The sequence below is a fragment of the Trachurus trachurus genome (genome assembly GCF_905171665.1).
Source record: "Trachurus trachurus genome assembly, chromosome: 24".
In the NCBI taxonomy this organism is placed as follows: domain Eukaryota; kingdom Metazoa; phylum Chordata; class Actinopteri; order Carangiformes; family Carangidae; genus Trachurus; species Trachurus trachurus.
Window position 1 is genome coordinate 10908304 of NC_139910.1, and position 19420 is coordinate 10927723.

Below are 19420 nucleotides of genomic sequence, written 5' to 3' on the forward strand. Positions count from 1 at the left end.
CACTGACGTATTAATATGTAAAAAAAAAAAAAAAAGAAAAAAAAAGAATATTACTGTGTCAAACAGCGGGAACTGCTGTAGAGTCAGGCAACCAATTTTCAACTTTCAAAATAAACATGATAAAAAATAAATAAATAAATCAAAGCTACGTTCCATCAGCTTGAGCACCTTTGAGGATGGACTAAATCCTGAGAAAAAGCTTTACAGAAAATCAAACTTAAAAGAGAGCGGACTGGGTGGAGCGAGGGGAGATGAAAGAAGGGTTTGCGGGAGCCGCTCTGAGAAAACGCTCTCTGAGACAAGAGCAAAGTTCAGGAGTCCATCCACGGTTCCCACCCTCTCCGAGGACGGAGAGCCAGTTTGATGAAATCCAAACTGAGAAAAAAAAAAGAAAAAAGTTTAAAGCCTGTTCATTGATTCAATTACAGAGAGCGAGGGAAAAGTGGGACTGAAAGGGGGAGAGAAAAAGAGAGAGAGGGGGAGTGACGCATTTTTAAAAGAGTGGAGAAAGAGCGAGAGGGCTTTACATTAATAGACCCAGCAGGCTATAAATAGCAGCTGGCCACAGCAGGGAATGATAGAAAAGGAGTGCAGGAGGGCAAAGAGGATGTCATTAACTTAGGGAAGTGAGCTCCATCACTGTCACCACGGTACAGCCAGACAGTGTGTTGTGCTTTCTTTACATATGTATGTCCACCAATAGAGAAGTGAAGAAAGTGAACCAGGGTTTTTAAAAGACTGCACAGTCGACAGATAAGGCACAAACTTATAAAGGCGCTCAAGTACATGTTTTGTGTCACTGAGTGAGTCATAATAATGAGGTTTTCTCGTGTTAGTCCTCCTGCTGTACAACGGGGGCCGATGTGATGTGAACATGTTGCTATTCACGGCATTTCATTTCACTGCAATGGCACATTAATCTTCAAAAGAACGAATCCCCGAGAATCAGCATTAAAGATGATGGGAATCATGTCAGTCTGACCTAATAGATAATTATTATACTATTGCCCCGAGGGAGCAGATGAGGCTCCGCTGGCCTGTTCAACGAGTCTGAAAAGGAGCATAAGGATATTAAGTTAGGTTCATCAGATTTCTTTGGCACGCTGTATGGCTCGGACATGCTGGTTTTTTAGAGAAACTATCTCTCTCTGGGGACACAGAGGAGCAGAAACATTAAATTAAGTACTTCAAAGGAGATGTCAAATATTACATTACCTTGGAATAACCTTGGAATCTAATGTTACGCGAGTCTTTGGTTTGCCTTTTCTTTAGAGAACGGATCCTTTAGTCTTGTTTACACTGAATCGTGAATGTGACATTTCCTCCCATGGTAGACTTTCAGCATCTTGGGAAAGACTTGCACACATTATTATAGGGTGTAATGTATATTTAAAGTCTAATAAAGCTCTGTCTTGTACCATCCATCCTCCTCTCACTACTGGCTGTTGGTCCGTCTGATTGCAGGTGTGTGAGTTACAGCTGGGATAATCAGTGTGTGTGTGTGTGTGTGTGTGTGTGTGTGTGTGTGTGTGTGTGTGTGTGTGTGTGTGTGTGTGTGTGTGTGTGTGTGTGTGTGTGTGTGTGTGTGTGTGTGTGTGTGTGTGTGTGTGTGTGTGAATTATGGAGCCGCCATCATTGGGACTGGAGTGAATTATGGTGCAAATGAAAGCTCTGAGTGAGTTATGAGCTGGATAATCACCCTGACGAAAAAACAGGCTTGCTGATCTGAGTGTCTCAGTGTGTGTGTGTGTGTGTGTGTGTGTGTTTGAGGGAGAGAACGACTGAGCAGAAGTGGAAATGAAAGTGCAGTGTGGGAGGGTGTCTCCTCTATGTAAATTTTATTCTCTTTTAATGTTTGTTCAGTATTAATCAAGTGTATTTTGGACTGTACAGAAAAATAGTAACTTGGTTTCATACAGATGTAAATTTTATTTGAAACTATAATCTCAGTCAGCAGCAACCTTTCTCCTCCTGAAGGACACACAACAACAGTGTTGGTATTTTGGTAAAACACATTCTGCTGCTCTGAACAGAGATTAAAACTAAGATTGTATTTCTGTGACTTCAGTAAATATAGTAAATAATATCAAGGGCAATTTACTTTTACTACTAAAACAACTCTGAATGAAACTACACTATGCTCTCTACTCAAGGATGCTCTTGTACAATGGGAGACGGGAGTCAGATATGTTGCCATGGTGACTAATGCATCTATATGGCTGAGAGGCATCTGCAGTTTTGGAACCTGAACAGCTGATTGGTGGAGGAAGGGCGTTGTGATAGTGCGGACGGCCTGTCTCTGTGACTAATGACCAGAAGCGCAGCTGCTTGGATAGCGGTGGTGCTGTTGGGTGGCTGCCATGGCAACCGATGAGCAAACTTGTCGCCAGGGCAAGTGGCTCAGGTATGCACATGAAGTCACTCTGTTAGGCTGTAGGACCTCCGCCCACCACAGCCCAGCCCCCCCGGCCTCTTTCTGTCTCCCTGCGTCTTTCAGCCCGTGAGGATCGCTGCCACGAGCCAAAAGGCAGGAGGCAAAAGTGATGGAAATGCTCCGTAAATATCCCAGAAATTCCCAGTGGGAGCGCTCCCTGACATGTTTGGCGGTGAATGGGACATGATGCATGAAGGCCTGCAGAGAGTCGCCGCCCCTGGTCATTAATCTGAAGCTCCCCTTGCGGTAGACTGACCTTCCTACGCTGCACAAGGGCCAATTCCAACGCTCCCCGAAGATCCCCGGAAAGCTGACCAGGGCACGGGATACATCAACTGTGCAAGGCGCTTGCCAGAGCTATGATATCACACAAACAAGCCATCATCAATGTAGCCGGTATGAAATTCACCAGGATGATATCTGGAGAGACGCATGTTATGACTTCATTCGTCTTACACATGGCTTCACTGTTTGCTGATGGAGTGACGTTCTCTTCTATCTTATTCCACATGTAAGGCCAGAGACAAATGCTGCTCGTATACCGTTTGTAACAGAGGTGATACACAACACAGTAAATTTTTTGACAATACAGCTACATCTCCTCAGGCTTTGGCTCGGAGATAGTATCTCACAGAGAATTGGTTTTGTAAGAGCAAGATAAGAAAAGCACTAAACTTGGTTAATAGAGTTCCTTTTTTTCTATGAAGACACTCAGATCATTGTTTGCTGAATCTAGTAAACTAAGGTTTAATAAAAATAAATCAATAGAATAGAATAGAATAGAATAGAATAGAATAGAATAGAATAGAATAGAATAGAATGGAATGGAATGAAATGGAATAGAATAGAATGGAGTGGAATGGAATAGAATGGAATGGAATAGAATAGAATAGATTTAAAATCCCTCTCCCTAGACCAAGCAATAAAAACATAAAAAGGATCCATCAACTGGAAAATCCAGTTCAAAACACTTCATATGAACACAAAAAAAAGCAAATCAATCCTGTGACTCAGCAATACATCAATAACTTAATCAACCATCCCGTTAGAGTAATGGAAACTGAGCATGATACCAGTAGAAAGCAGCTTATGTGAACAACAGTTTAGCTGTTGTTATCCGACTTGTTTGGCTTGTTGGTATTTTACTCCACAATGGAATCACTTGTGTCACCCTAAAGCCTCCTGACACAGGGCTGGACTGTCACCTGCCACCGCTGGACGCTAAGCCTCAAGGCTGACTCACACATTCAAACATACACGTGTAGAAACACACACAATCACGCACCTTCCAAGATTGAGCCTAAACAAACCTGTCAGGTAAGAAACAACTGAGTCTGGGGAAAATGTGACTGATGTGAGAATTTAAAACCGACGCCTGCGGCATTCAAAGACACCTCGGTTCAGTTGCACTCGGGGTAATAATTAGCTCTACCTTTTGCCAAAAGATCAATCTCATCAATCTCTTATAATGAGCACACGCACGCACACGCATACACACACAGTCTCCAATCGGAAATGTGTGCCACCATGCTCATCTCTGACCCAACTCTGAGTGGGAAACCAGTGATCATATAACATGTATTAATTCTGAGCGCTGGCAACAGATGTGCTAATTTGCTAGGCTCTCTCTATTCATAATAATGTGCCAGCTCCCTCCTCAAAATATGTGCTAATTTGCAAGGGCTCATTGTGGATGTGCTAAACTACCGGCTGACATTTTGTGTGCTAATTTGTCAAGCAGGGACCCCTTTTGGTACTAATTGTGCCAAACTGTGAGTACACTTCCACAGGCCTTGAATTGCTCAAGTCCCAAATGACTTCTCTCTGCTCGCAGTTTCCAGCCTCTCCACCGCTCTCAAATTGCGACTGCAAACTGAAAAGAAATACCAACTACTGTGAAAATATGATGTATAAGCACTTAGTGCACACGCTCGCCCCGCATGCACACGAGCACAGTCACACACACACACACACGCACAGTCACACACTCACATTTCATAGAAATATGTGCCTGCTCTTGAGAACAGACAAGCTCCTTTAAGAAACACAGGAACAAACCTAGAGTCAATTGCTGTGGCAGTTTTGTAGTATCATTAAATGCACATACACACACACACACTACAGAGGAATAATGGCCTGTTCCTCAGATTTAAAAAGCTACTTACGCAAACATGAGGTCATAACTACTGTTTACTATGATGATGTGTTATATTAAAATGCACCATTCTGCTGAAATATTTCCCCATCATCACGAGGCATAAACACACCTACATATCTTATGACTATATTCACAAAATGAATATAGTCCCAGTCTTGAGTTTCAATTACCTGCTTAGACAAACAGAGACACAGTGAGAAGCCAAGTGCATGTTGTTGCAGAGGCAGTGTGCGCCCCACACACACACAGACGCACACATATTCCCAGGGAGAAGCTTGTTTTTCCTCCTAATTGTCAAGTACACAAAGTATTTCATTACATCAAAATTGTCAATCAATACTTCACACAAACACAAACAATTCTATTTAGGGCTGCAAGCTATGATTATTTTTACCGTGTTTTTTGGGGGCAGCTATTCTTTTTAAGTTGACTGATTAATTGTTTGATCGTTTCTTAATGCTTAATAATTAAAAAAGGAAGACATCTGGCGTGACATGAAGGAAAAATAGGATGCTATTCATCAATCACATGGTCTTATTTGCGGAGGTGACACATGAAAACCATGGGATTCAGGTTTACAGCAATAGAAACAGAGCAAGGAGGCAAATCCTGACGTTTGATAAGCTCATAGTTATTATTCATGCTATAGCCCGGTCGGTACAAATCACATGCACTTAATGTTACTGCCAACCATTTCCCAGGTATAGAGCTCTGACATGAAGAAAACCGTAGAAAGCCCCACGCTTGGCGAAAGAGTAACAATATTTATTGAAGCCTCTGATGTGCACAAATCAACAGAGGCGCACGGAGCAGAAGGCAGCCATTATAGTGGCTGTAATATAACATGCAGAGAGGTGGCGACGCGTTTTGAGCTCTTCCTCAGTCGGCGCTGAACGATGCCCGAGGAGGAGCAGTCAAGCTTCAATAAATCTTTTCAGTCTTTCCAAGCAAAGACTGCTCAATTGTCTTCATGTTGGTTCTCTGTGGGTCACTCTGACAGTCCCGTTCCCACTGTTACAGTTGGCAAAGCTGATAATAATGGAGTTTCCTTGACTATTATAATGCACCCTCCTCACCTGGTCTGTAATATCTAGTATATCACCAAATGCAATGACTCATTTGTACAAATAAAAAGATTCTTTAAATTGCAGTGCAAACATGCCTATTAGCACTAAACTGTCAATGTTATAATGACTGCCACAATGGGAATGCTAATTCCTCTGTGCTATAAATGTCCCCAGTGAAATGCATCACTGAAGTTCACCGTCATGACGTCTGCTCTGCAGCTGTGGCATGAAACATCACATTTTGGGTGAAGAGTACCTTATCATTTGATTGATGCAAATGCATTTTTGGGGGGGAGGGGGGATGGGGTGGTAATATAGTACCTTTCCTACACTGCATGCTTTATGAGGCTCTCACACTTCCTATCTGACTTCCAAGTATAAACATGAGTATTCCCAACACTCCCATCATGAGGTTATAAAGTTCAAGTAAATAAAACAAATCCCAAAACTGCAGTCACGAGCTTTTTCCGCCGGCACAGAAAATATGTGATATAGCTCTGATATAGCGGCCTGAGGGAGGCAGAGGGACCGCTTACTGAACACAACGCTTCCTAATGCTTCATGCCTCACCCATCTCTGCCATTTCTCTTTCTATGCCCCATCTTTTCTCCCCTTTATCAAACAGCCACACACACAGATATGCACACACATAGCCTACACACACACACATACCATCTTCCTCGCTCCCTGTGACTAGAGTACGTCTATGGTGGCCTCGGCAGGTGACAGATGGCGACCTCACAGCGCTGCTCACTGTAAACTGAGTTTTAATCAAGCCTAAGCACGTGTGAGAGATGCTAATTATCCACTGCAGGCTAAGAGAGGCAGGAGTCCAGCCTTGAGAACATTGCGGCTGTGCATGTGCATCTTCTGGTTTATAATCACTTCCCCCCATTGTGATAAAAAGCGTTTTATCGGCGTTATTACCAGTTATGGCGCCGCAGCTGAGAACTATGAGGCAGGATGGACTGGGTGTCTGCAGCGTCCCTGGACTCTCCAGCCCTCCGGCTGTATCGCTCACCAAAATAAACATGGCTGAGAACTTGACTAACAGTAATCTTCAAGTCTTAAAACAAACTCGCTCGAAGTTAAGCAGTGGGATTTCTCATCACACTTGCCAAAAGGTGGGATGCTAAGACTTTCATCTCACTGACGTGCCATCTCCCAACATTTACATTTCATGAAACCACCACTCCTTTCCCGAAAAGAGAGCGAGAGCAGGATAAGCTCGCAGCACAGCGTCTCATACGTATTCTAACATATATCATGTGGGGCCGACCTTGGTGCCGAGCTAAAAAGAAGTTCAATTTATAATGTTGCAATTAGGTCGCTGCAAATTATATGAGACCTCTTTACTCGCTCCTCTGCTCTCATTCTAATTCTCACCGTTCTCCTCCTCATCAAAATGGCCCTGTATTACACTCTCCCCATTGTAAGTTTGGACAAAATGGCTGTAAAATTAGACTTTCTTTCTTGTAGAAGGGCAGATGTTATCTCCTGTCAGAGCCAAAGGTCAAGAATTAATTCAGGAGGCGGCTCTTTAATGTTCACAGCTGGGTTTTTTCTGCACAGTGATGGAAAGAGAGAGGGAGAGGGAGGGAGAGAGAGATATTCTACTGGATTTTGTTAATCTGATTATTATAATTTTTAATCTTCACATAGGAAATGACAGACGAGATGGTACTGTAAACTCTGACTTAAATATGCAGAAAAAAGAAGCAGTAAATTATAATTATATATTAGATTGGGCAATAACGTGCTAACACACAAAAATTTAATTACAGTGACTGGGAGAGTCATTGCTAGTGGTTTGCAAGACATTTAACTCGTGTTCTTTCACTGCAGCATCTATATAGTGTCTATATTGTCTCATTAAAGCCTTTTCCTGCCATGAAAAGAATATGGAGACTATAGAGGAGGCCGTATAAGAAGCAGATTTAAGCCTTGAGACAAATGGGTATTGTACAGACCCTGCCATGCTCCCTATACGTTATAAAGCACGTCATGTTGATAGCTGCAGTGCTGTGCGCTATTCCAAGTCCGGGGGAAGTTCAATGGAAATCTGAGACTGAAAGGTTGTTCGCTGCTTTGAAATTCGAAGGTACAATAGGAAACAGAGGCCTGGAATGTGTATGTCAAATGAGGAATCGTGCCTTTGTGTGCACGGACACTGAGACCATGGGACGAGGGGAAGTGAAGGCTTGATGATAGGGCGAGAGAACAAAGTAGAGGGGAAGGTCCAGGAGACAAGCTGAGAGCCAAAGGAAGACAAAGACGACACAGAGACGAAGGACAGAGAAGGACAAAGGAGGGAGTGGGGGGGTGGTGGTGGGAGATGGAGAACAGGGAGGAAATAAAAATGGGCAGAGGACTCTATTTTCTGGATTCGGGGGTATTGATTCGATGCTGAAAGTGCACCTCACCGTCACACTGCCTCCTCACAGCCCGTCAGATGTGTTTAGAAAACAACAGGTGACGGGCATGATGTCTAAAGTCGCAGTAAGCTGTAGGTATTTACGCAGATGGCAGACGGATGTGCAGTTGGGCGACCGAAAAATGGGGAGCGTGTGGAAGGAGGGAGCGAGGGAAGGAGAGGAGGAAGAGGAAAGAGTGAGAGGAAGAGAGAGAGAGAGAGGGAGAGGGAGGGGTGGGGCATGAAAAAAACAGATGAGCAAAGGAAACGAAGAGGGAGAAAAGGAGAATAAAAGAGGTCACTGGAGGCAGATAAAAGACACTCAATTAAACGACTGAATGGATGGCCCATTAGACCTGAACGGACACCTGCATCCTCCTCCTCCCCCTCTCCCCCCTCCCCTCCCCCTCCCCTCAGCCACAGGGCAGGAAAATGTCAGCTCCTGGTTTGGGTTCATCAGCCTCCCATGAGCCACTGCTGTAAACAAGCTAGCTGATAATCAGAGCTACAGGTACAAGTCAATATGCTACTCTTTGCTGCAAAGGTGTGTCATTCTTTTCCTGCTTGTTCGGCAAACACACACACACACACACAAGCAATTGCATGGCAGCAGAGAAACAGAGACAGAGAGAGAGAGAGAAATGGGAAAAAAAAGACCTGCACGCTGACTTTAGTGAGGAAAATAGCCAGAGGCATAATGATTTAAAAAATAAAAAATAAAAAAAAATCCCTGAATAATGAAGTTCCTCAAATATGCAAGCTCATTTTTTCCCCTTATAAATAACAAAATATCTATTGAGGATTAATGTAAAAAGACAAAAGAAGAGAGACCGGTGGAAAAGGAAATCAAGAGCCCTGTCTTAATCTCGCTCTCTCTTTCTCTCTGATCCGCAGTTTGACTGTTTATTTCTCCATTTCTCACATTCATTCACACCCTGTTGAGTAGGAAATGCAGAGTCTTTTGTCATGTTCAAAAAGCACTGGCCGGCTGTGGGCTATATCTCACCAGAAGCTATGCGAGGGGGGAAAAAAAGAGGCGATTGGCTTCATTATGTCTCCTAAAATTCTTAAAACAGATTGTGCAAGATGGGAAATCAATCTAAGTCTGTTCCAGTCCACTGTAATGCTTTGAGTGTGTGTGTGTGTGTGTGTGTGTTTGTGTGAGAGAGAGTGTGTGTATAAAGGGAGGATTGCTGGGTCATATCAAACAAATGGGGGAAGTGTGTCGTTCTGAGTGTGGGCGACTTAACAACAGCACCCTGACAAGGCTACTGCAGCCAAAAAGAAGTAGCTTTTTTTTTTTTTTTTTCTTTTTCCACTGAAGCTTTTGTCTGAACGTTTCCCAGAAGGAGGCAGATCTTTTTTTCTGATTTCTTTAACTAATGGCATCTTCCATCTGTTATCTTTTGCTCACTTTAACACACCTTAGACACAAATGCGCCAGCTTCTTTCCAACACTTTCACCTCTCCTTTTTTTTGCGAGCTTCTCGAAAATAAATAAGATTGAGAGGGCGATTAGAGAATGCCTCACAATCACTTTGAGGGAAAAAAAAGAAAAACATCTGAGCAAACAGAAAAGGGGAGTATAGAAATATGGAATTCAACATTGGAGGAGGACGTTTTGCATAGCCCTGCTGGATCGTGGAAAATGTGAGTGTCATGCTGATTCAAAGAACATGATTTTAAGTAAGCCTGTCTCAATACGTCCTCCCCCAGAGCCCATTTCCCCAAGTGTCCTTGGTTCAAACAGAGAAACGTTTTTACATCCGACGGGCTGTGCTGTCAATGGGAGTCTGAATTCTGCTTCCTCTCTTTCAGCCAGTCGCTCCCCTCCTTCTCCTTTTCCTCCTCCTCCTCCTCTTCTCACTCCTTTATTCAACTGGCATGGGGATGAAGGTGAATCACCACATCCTAACCTGATCGGTGCCTCACATCATGGCCAACACAGCCGGAGGGCTTTCTGTAATCGATTGACTTTTGAATCCCATGTAGTTTGGACGTCAATGCTTTCACTTACAGTGTATGTGCCCTCAAATATGTTTACTTGGTCTGCGTGCTCGGAATTCACATGTAATTGCCTCGGTTTATAGGGCACATTAAGACACAGTTTTAAATTCATATATAACTATGGGGGGGGAATTAGGAATGCATATTTACAACTGAGCCCTTTAGCAACAAACGCATGCAACAAAAGGCAATCAGCAGACCTCCTACAAATTAAAACACACATTAAACATTTACTCTAGCTCCCAATCAGCTACATCTGCAGCTTCCATAATAAACCACTGACAAACTAGGTTTGTTTGCCTCTATTAACCAATCAGGTAATTACCACAGTTGAGCTCCTGCAAAGTTAAAGGTCTCTCACATGTAACTCCCACGTACAACGCAGAGCGTGGCGCAAAACACTGCAGCAAAGCGGAAGGTCGATTTTTCAAACCACTTAAAGCGCAGCCAGTTAACAACATACATATATCACACAGAGAGTAATTGAACACGTACGGCCGAGTTCGGAAATGTGACAGACAAATCGAAAGGGAGAAACAAGAAATGTGATAACGTCTGAGAAGCACATCCTGAAGAAGTCGCTGCGGCCTGTGGCTGTTTTAAGTCGTCATTAATTCACAGCGACACGCATGATTAATCCACTCCCACACATCCGTCTTATAGTACACATTTGTTGTTTTTCCTTTTTTTTTCCTTTTGTATACGTGTTTGCATTCTCACAGATGGTAACCTGTGATAGATACACACAGACTGGGGCATCTGGGACTTGGCACTGGTTGCTTGCTATGCTGCCAGTTTCTGTCTTTTTTTTCACAATTCCTCTTAGCAATACAAACATATTGATTCTTATTGATTCCCACCATCTTACGGTCTAGTGGAAGAGAAGACAGTCAAGTACGTAATGCGGCCTAATAGATAGATTCATTAGAGTATAATAAAAATACATATTTGGGTTTAGTTCCCAGTGGAACATACAAGGATATTTGTATTACTCATGTTTTTTTAACCATTTCTCTTTCCTCTAGGAGCTGTTTCATGCAAATCTATAGAGCCGGGCAAATTTTCAGCTTGCTAACACTATACCGCTGACATTTATTCGGAGCTGCAGTGCATGACTCCTGGTCTCCCACTACATTTCCACGGTGTACTCGACTGTCCTTCCTGAGTCTCTTCACAGAAGCCATCACAAAAACAGTAATAAAAGACCACAACTGAGAGTGGGCTGAGAGTGGACTGCTCTGAGGCAAACTAATCTATCTTTACTCGGTATCTGCTGGCTTCAACACTCACTGTTTTTCTTCTCAGTCACACCTCACACAGACTCACCCCCCCCTCCTCCTCCTCTCCCCCTCTCTCTAACAAACACTCTTGTTTTTCTTACACTGCTCAGTGGCTTCAAATTTTCTTCAATCTCCCCTGGTGGGATTGTGAGAAGGACGGATCCACATGTGCTAAAAGATGCACACACAAAAAAAATACACATACATAAATACAGTATATCTATTTCTTACGAGCAGTTTGAGCTCTGACCTTCCGTCAGCTCAGAGCCAGACAACCAGGCAGCTAGACATGCAGCAGGGTCCTTCTCAAGGGACAGTTTCTCAGAACAATTGCACACATAACCCCCTAACCCTCCTGGAGCCCAAGGAATCCCTGAGTGACAATGACAAAGAGTGAAAGGCTGTGAATAATGAAAGCCAATACTGAAATCAAACCCTCCGCAAGGCAGGAGTGGAGAAAGAGGACAGATGTGTTTTGGTATGAGTCGTAAAAAAAAATAGTCCATATGTCAGATGAAGTACTGGTTACACTGCGTACAAAGTCAATCATGTAAAGCCGGCGTCAATGTAAATAATCTTTCTCAAATAGTAGCTGGGAAATCTCAAAAAATTGACTCGATTCTAAACACAACAGGAAAACTAATTTCATACCTCACAGATATTTTCCATTTCGAAATGCCAAGAAATCTGTACCCTGAATTAATCACCATTGAGCCTTTTGTAACTGAGGCATGACAGCAAGACCTTCAAAGAGTCAGGACTGTAAACATGTTTTAGAAATCCATCTAGATATTTCCCTGCTTCAAGCCCATGTGTGGTGCTGCATGCTAATGTACGACAGATCTCCTCTTTGTTCTTGAAACCCACGGTGGGTATTTTTAAACCATGGAAATCATTTGCCAGCAGAGAAGAGATAGTTTCATATTTCTATAAGCTATGGTGGGGCCAAGTGACACATGAATATTTTAAGCAGCTTTGTGCCTATTTAAATGTGTTTGCCGTGAACATGCTGGCAGTGGGCCAGGGCACAGGGTGTTATCCATAATTCCTGCAAACCCAAGCTAAACTCCAGCATGCTGATAATTCAGCCTGGAGGAGAGCAAAAAGCAAATAAAGTCAATTAGCTACAAACTCCCCCTGAATTTGCTCCCTCTACCCTTGCTTGTTCTTGACAACCTTGAAATTCCGCCACAATAGTTGAGGGGATAAAAAGAGTGTTAAATATTAGAAACGCAATAAAGGACCTTTATCCTGGCACAGCATTGTGGAAGTAGCTAGATAAACTTAGCTTCCACCAGAGGGGATTGTGTCTTTTGCCAGAGGACTGGGGGGAAAAAAAGAAAAAAAGACTTGATCTCCTTTCCAAAATGAAAAACAATGTTGTGCTTTAGTCATAATATTCCCAAACATGGCTGAAGTGGGAAAATATAAACATAAGCTGGAAATAAACAAAATGAGCACATATCTGAGTCAACAATGCTTTCAGCAGCAGTTGACAGCCCGGGGACGTACTGCGACTGCCAATGTTGCTTGAAGATGGCGCGGTGATAACGTTATCACTCAACCTTCACAGCCGCAGACCAACCATGGACATCAGGAATAAAACACTGTGCACTATCTCAACTTCTTTGCTGATTTGGGTTCTCTTTAATTTCCTCCATCTATGAGTGAGACACGCGTCTTTAAGTAGAAGTCTATCAGCTCCTAATGAAATGGCAGATGTGATGACTCACTGCTTGAGTGACTGAACGCTTGTTTGTGGGGAGAGCTGAAACAGATCATGAGCACACGGCGCTATTTCCATGGAAGCTCAGTCAAATGAGCTCCTCTCATTTTTCAGCTTATACCCGTCACGTGATGCTCTCCACTGTAACACAGCCCTGCATTTTCCACCTCACAGGCACCGAGAAAGTTCAACTTTTACAACAGCAGCACCTTTAAATGCTACTGCGCTGAAATTTCACATCATTTCGGCAAGAAGGTCAGATTTTTCTACAGTCTCTTCAGATTTTCCTCATAAAAATAGAATCTTACAATATTAAGAGAAAAAAATGTTCACTTGCAAATTCAATATCTCCTTTTGTTTTTTTTTCATGCCAGAGAAGTTTTCATTACATGTTAAAATGTATATTTTACAATTCTGCAGCCTACATACTGTACAGGTGGAAGAGGAAAGAAAACTGATATTGTATCTGAAATAGTACCCACTTTGTCATGGGTCTCTGAGACCCTTTGCTACAAAGTCTCATTAAACACTCTCAAGAGGTATGTGGGAACTAGTTATAAAAAAGAGGATCTTCTCCCAAGCGTATTTTATTACACCTTGTAAGGGCTTCCATTTCAGTATCTAAGTAAATGAATTACCTGTGTGATTTATAAATGAGCAACACTGAATACAATAACTCAGTTCAGTCTGGGAATTAGCCCCGTATGTTTGCCTGCAGCTGGTGGCTTGGGCACTTATTGTTTTTCCTCTTTTTTTTTTTTTTTTACTCTGACACTTATCGCTCTACATGGGGAGACCAATGCTGTGAATACAAAGGGCTGAGTATGCTTTGGTGTAACAGTGTGCGTGTGTGTGCATGTAAAGGTCTCAGTCTGACAGGAGAACAGTGGTTGTACAATGTGAGCCGCTTGTCTGGGCAGAATGGAAGTGGGGCAGGAAAGGAACAGACAGACCCAGGGGAGCTGACCTCCTCATTTAGCCAGCCTCTTGCAGGAGCAGCTGGGATTATCTGCTGAACAAGCACATCCTGCAGGACAGGAAATGCACCGGGGGGGAAGGACCAATGGGCTCCAGTGACTTCTCAGGGCAATTTTGCTTTTTCTCCAGTCTCAAAAAGCACATGCACACACACACACTGACACAGCTACATCTTACTTTCTTGATAAAAAAAATCTATCTCTGTCTTTTTGAAACTCAGCCCTGTTACAAGCTTTACAAACAGATAAGTATGTCATCTTTTCTAAAGAGAATGAATTACACTGCAGGACATGGGGAAGTCTTACAAAGGAAAATGTGAAGTGGATGCTGCTTGACTGACAAATAAATAAGGCTGCACAAAAACCTTGGATTTAAGCTTTTCTAACACACACATCAGCCTTTTTTTTTGGTTTGTTTTTTTGAGTGGGGGGGTTAAGCAACAGGCTCGGGCTGCGCCGCCAGGAGACCAGGTCGCTGTCCGTGGTCCTGAACACGGAGCCGGATCAGCACCACGGACAGTGACTCGACTCTTCAGCTACTTCGGTCTATCGCTGCCACCAGAACACACAACAGACTTTATGAAGAAGGCAACAGGAGCGAAAGATTTCAGTGACACGAATCAGCTCTTATCTCGCGTGTGTGTGTCTACCGCGCTGATCCAACGTGTCAGGCGACAAAAGCCAATTTTTGTCATCACCTTTCCCCACCAATATAACACACAAATACACAAGTCAGCGTGACATCCACGGCCAGATTTCACTCTACGGTGTCAAACACGGCGCACTTCAAATATTTTATCAATCACTGCTCCACACACACACTCTCTCTCTCTCTCTCTCTCGCTCCCAGGAATTTAGTCATTATTTGCCGGCTTGGAAACTTTGGTGTCAAATACTATTACGCTGGGACGTCGCCGTCCCCCCCTAGGATTAGTGAATAGACGCCCGGCGTCTGTCAGACAACGTGTGAGACGGGAAATCTCTCATCGGGCTGAGAAGGATGCAGCAGGAAGAAAAGCACATCCCCGTTGCCATAGCGGCGGCTCTTGCGGACGCGGCCTGACTCTTAAACAGGACCCTCGGGGGAATTAGGAGGGGGGGACTGTATAAGGATGTGTTGTCAACACTTGATGACATCCGCTGTCAGGAGGGGGGGTGGGGGCTGGGGGGGGGGGGCTCCCGTGCCCTGTCACTCCAAGATGCCTCTCTGTGCACATGCAACAGAGATATGCAACAACGCAGCCACGGATCTGATTAAGCAACAGATGAAACCACAGGAGGCCGTGGTTTAGTCTTTTTTGTCTTTCTTTTTTTTTTTAGGACAGACAAATGTTTGTATTAATAGCACAGTTTTAAAGCTGTGAATCAGCGACAATGCGCTGTAGTGACAACTGTTGAAGAGCTATCAACATTAATTATACAGATCTTCCGCCAAGCGATATTCTGTCGCCTAGTTCTTGAGGAGAAGTGGCTAATCAACTTCAGGCTACTTATCAGTATGACTGATGATTCTCAGTTGGTGCTTTGAACAGTTCTGTGGTCACATTTGGCTTTCAACATGACTCAGCCAATCACCACTTCAAAACAGGAACTATCCTTTTAATCAATGCCAATAACTGTATAAACAAGCGATAGAAATAAAACAGGGATTCATGCTGGAGAGAAGATCAGTGAGATTAAGGATTTTGAAAAAAAGTAGGTACTGGCCAGTGTATTGATCGGCCCCTTGTGATAGATCAGAGGGATTGATCTGCACTCTGGGGAGTAATGTTTACATGTAAACATTTACTGCAGAGGACATGTTGGGGGTGTCAGCAGTTTAAAAGGCCGTGGAGATACAAGAGTACCGTGGGGATGTGAGTCCAGCACTGATGTGTGTGTTTTTTTTCCTCCAGTTTCATCAGCTGCACATATCCGTGAACTGTTGCATAGGAATACGCCTTCATCATCTATGAGTTAGCTCCAGTTTTCTTTTCTTTTTTTTGCAAAAGTTACTGTAACACTGCCTGTAGGAAAACATCATCCAACCCCCTCACGATGCGATGCATACGGCAAAAAAGCAAAGTGTGGTGAGATTACAACTGTTAACTGTTGAAAAACAACCGCGATTGAAAGAGTGCAGGTGAAAATCTTTCGCCAACTGTACAAGAGGAGGCAAGAGTGGAACACGAATGTCTCGATACAGGGGGGTATTTTTATTATTATTATCTGGCATCCCGTCAATGTCATTTCACTGTGGACTGTTAAATAAGCAGTCCGTGTGATTGGATGTCGCTTACAGATGGTTATCGTGCTATAAACAAGGAAGAATCTTACCAAATCTTAAAACGTGTGGCATCCCGCGAGTGTAACCAAGAAACAGCAGCAGAAGCGGGATCAGCCTGAGGTTGGACCTGAAAACGAGACTGGTTATCATCAGATGATGGGAGGTAATCTTCATGTTGTTTTTAAAAAAAAATGCACAGTGGTTTTAATCCCCCCGGTGCGCGGGTTCGATTCCCCCCGTAATTCTTCTACGGTCGTTGGGCAAGGCAGGGTGACGGCGGCCCTGGATGCGCAAGATCACGGCATGGTCACTTGCGCTTTCCCTAAATCCATTAGCAGTCCCGGCATGATTCCTTCCTCTTCTCCTTCTCCTCCTTCACTGCGCCAAGAAACAACAATCCTCCGGGTCGAGGGACGGCGGGACATCCATGTCGAAGGGTATGGATCCAGTGGGGAGGAGGAGGTGGTGGTGGTGGTGGAGGAGGAGGAGGAGGAGGAGGGGGAGCCCGAGCATGGGCTGATATAGGTGATGTACTGGAGAGAGAGAGGGGGTTTGGAGAGGAGCTAGAGAGCGCCAAGCAGAGGATACAGCAGCGATATGCAGCCCCCTATGAGGCGCTCTGGGTTGCTTGCGCTCCCATTATACTGCACTGCTGCACAGGCTCTGACGTCGAGCCAAGGTTAGTGTTGTGAACGCGCACCAGAGAGAGACAGGGAGATAGCGAGTGGTGGTGGGGGGGAGAGAGAGGGGGAGGGAGGGAGGAGGGGGGTGTGGAGGGGGGTTACAGGTAGAGAGAGAGAGGACGAGGTGAAAGAGGGGGGAAAAAGAGGGAGGTGTGGAATCGAGAGAGGGGTGGAAGAGAGATGGAGGGGGGGAAAGGGGGAGGGAGGAACGGGAAAGTTTATTTCATAGGCTACCACCTTATTCAAAATGCGTTTTTTTTCTCTTCCTTCTACAAACTCAATTGGCTCCGAGCTCAAAGCATGCATTTGAAATCGTGTCGGTAAATATGAGATCTTTTACTCACATCAACAGCAACTTGAGGGCGAACCGAGCACTACAGTAAATCCAATATATGCTGCCTGGCACATTCACAAGTCTGTCTGAGCAGTCCAAAAATAATGGTTATTGTAAACTTATTGATCCGATGTGATCATCTTATGTCATAAAGATCAACACACCCACAATCCATGACTCAGCTCAGAGGTGATCTCCATCAAACTGTTCACAATCTCACTGTGTAAGAAGAGAAAAGAAAAGAAAAACAGCTGGCCAACCTCTGCATAGAAGTAATGTATAGGCTAAACTGAAGCCTGCAGGATATCACTTCACTCAAACAGACTATGATATGAAGGTCCACTGTTTTTGCCATTCATAACTTCCCTTTCTGAACCTCTTTTTACGAGATTTCAGGCCACAACCTTTCAACAATTTACACCATCATTCCAGAAATGTGGGAGGAGTGGGATGAAAGGAATTAAAATTGGCAGAACAGCAAATCCGTTAGGCTATATCGACAGGAGCTGCTGAAAGGCACGAATATTTAACCTATGCAAATAACTCCACTTTAGACTTGAAAGCCTTCCAGCAACCGACTATTCGCGTGTGAGCCATCCAAGGTGTGTGTGTATGTATGTGTGTGTGTGTTGCATACACGCGATGGCTCCCAATGCTGGTTGAACTTCACGGGGGAAAGACGTAGGAAATGTATCTCTCTCTAGATTGTCAAGTATAGGGCCACTATCGTGTTTCTATCAGATTAACAGGCTCCAATGAGGGTATATCCTTTAACAGGATGTGTGGCACCGAGAAGATGGATATCTGCAGCTCTTGCATGGGGCTACATGCCATTGATTGAACACTGTGCATGCATCTTATCAAAGTCCGCCTCCATCGTGAGGCTCTTCATGGGCCAGCGCATCAGCTGGAGCTGCAGGTACAGGGCTATGTAATCCCAACGGGGGCTGTGAAAGGAGCTCTTTGATCGGCTCCACCAGCATCCAGAGCTTGGATGAACACTGTCACTGTGTGACTCAAGTGTGAATGGCTGGCCTGTGTGCGTAGTATGCATGGGCGTGAGGTGCTGAAGTACTCCAAAATAAAGTCAACGTATGGACTTTAGTGTATATAAAATGTATCCTTAAGGTGACATTGCCGTGGTTAGTATTTTATTATCTGTGGCATTGCTTTTTATATAGCTATTATACTGCAGAATGGAGAAATTATAGGTGAATGTGTGGATAAGCATGAAGATACTGACACTCTCACCCACCTATATTTCCATGGAGTGCTACTCCATTATACACAACCGGATCTGTCAAATCCCCTTCACAAATAAAAGCTAATGCATTTAATAGTGAAGAGGGTGCGCTTGTATCGGCTAAAGAAAGACTCAATCACCATGGGATCAAGTAGGTGGTGTGAACGTTGACTTTGAGCGTGTGTCACGTTTGCGTGGGTCTGCACACCAGCACTCTGCAGTGTGAGAATATCAAAGAGAATGGCACTCATCATGCTACCATCTGGACCATTAGCATAATTATGGAGAAATTCAGGGTTTCCGTAGAAGTCAGCAGAGCTTCACACAGCTTGAAAGGAATGCTTATTGAGCTCAGGGAGAAGACACCAAACTCGCACTGCACGTTGCTTTTTTTCCCCCCCTCTTAAAGTCACAGCGCCCTCTGGCCCGGTGTTGAGGCACTGCACTGTGTGGTGAGCAGTCAGGTGCTCCTACTACACCCAATAATGCACTCAGGATTGAATTAGCTAAATAGAATTAAGGCTGCCACAAATGATTCAGACTTGATTTTCTAATATAAATCTAAATAAAATTGTCGCCTATGTGTGACAATTAACTTTGAAATTAGACCTGGTTCATTGTTTTACATGTTAATACATTGATTGCCAATAAGAAGCCACAGTGTTTAACAAACTTTTCACTTCCCAGTATTAAGCCAGTCAGGATGGGATAATGGCGTGTGTAAACCAGTTAGAAAACAGGGAGCGATGGGTATGGCAAATTGCCTCATTATGGTGTTAAAGTGACTCCTGCTCCTTTAGCTTGTCGTGGCTAATGGGGAAAATACCCCTGT

General features: G+C 43.9%; 1 protein-coding gene across 2 annotated transcripts in view; it reads right to left on the reverse strand.

Moving 5' to 3' along the window:
- LOC311007378 (glutamate receptor ionotropic, kainate 2-like) overlaps positions 1–16502 on the reverse strand; it is a gene marked incomplete at both ends in the record, with an annotated part of 56470 nt that extends 39968 nt beyond the window's left edge. For both annotated transcript variants that reach the window (XM_084000527.1, XM_084000526.1), the window contains one exon: positions 16379–16502. In XM_084000527.1, the coding sequence (XP_083856653.1) occupies positions 16379–16502 (124 nt within the window). The remainder of the gene's footprint in view (positions 1–16378) is intronic.
- Positions 16503–19420: the final 2918 nt, after the last annotated feature.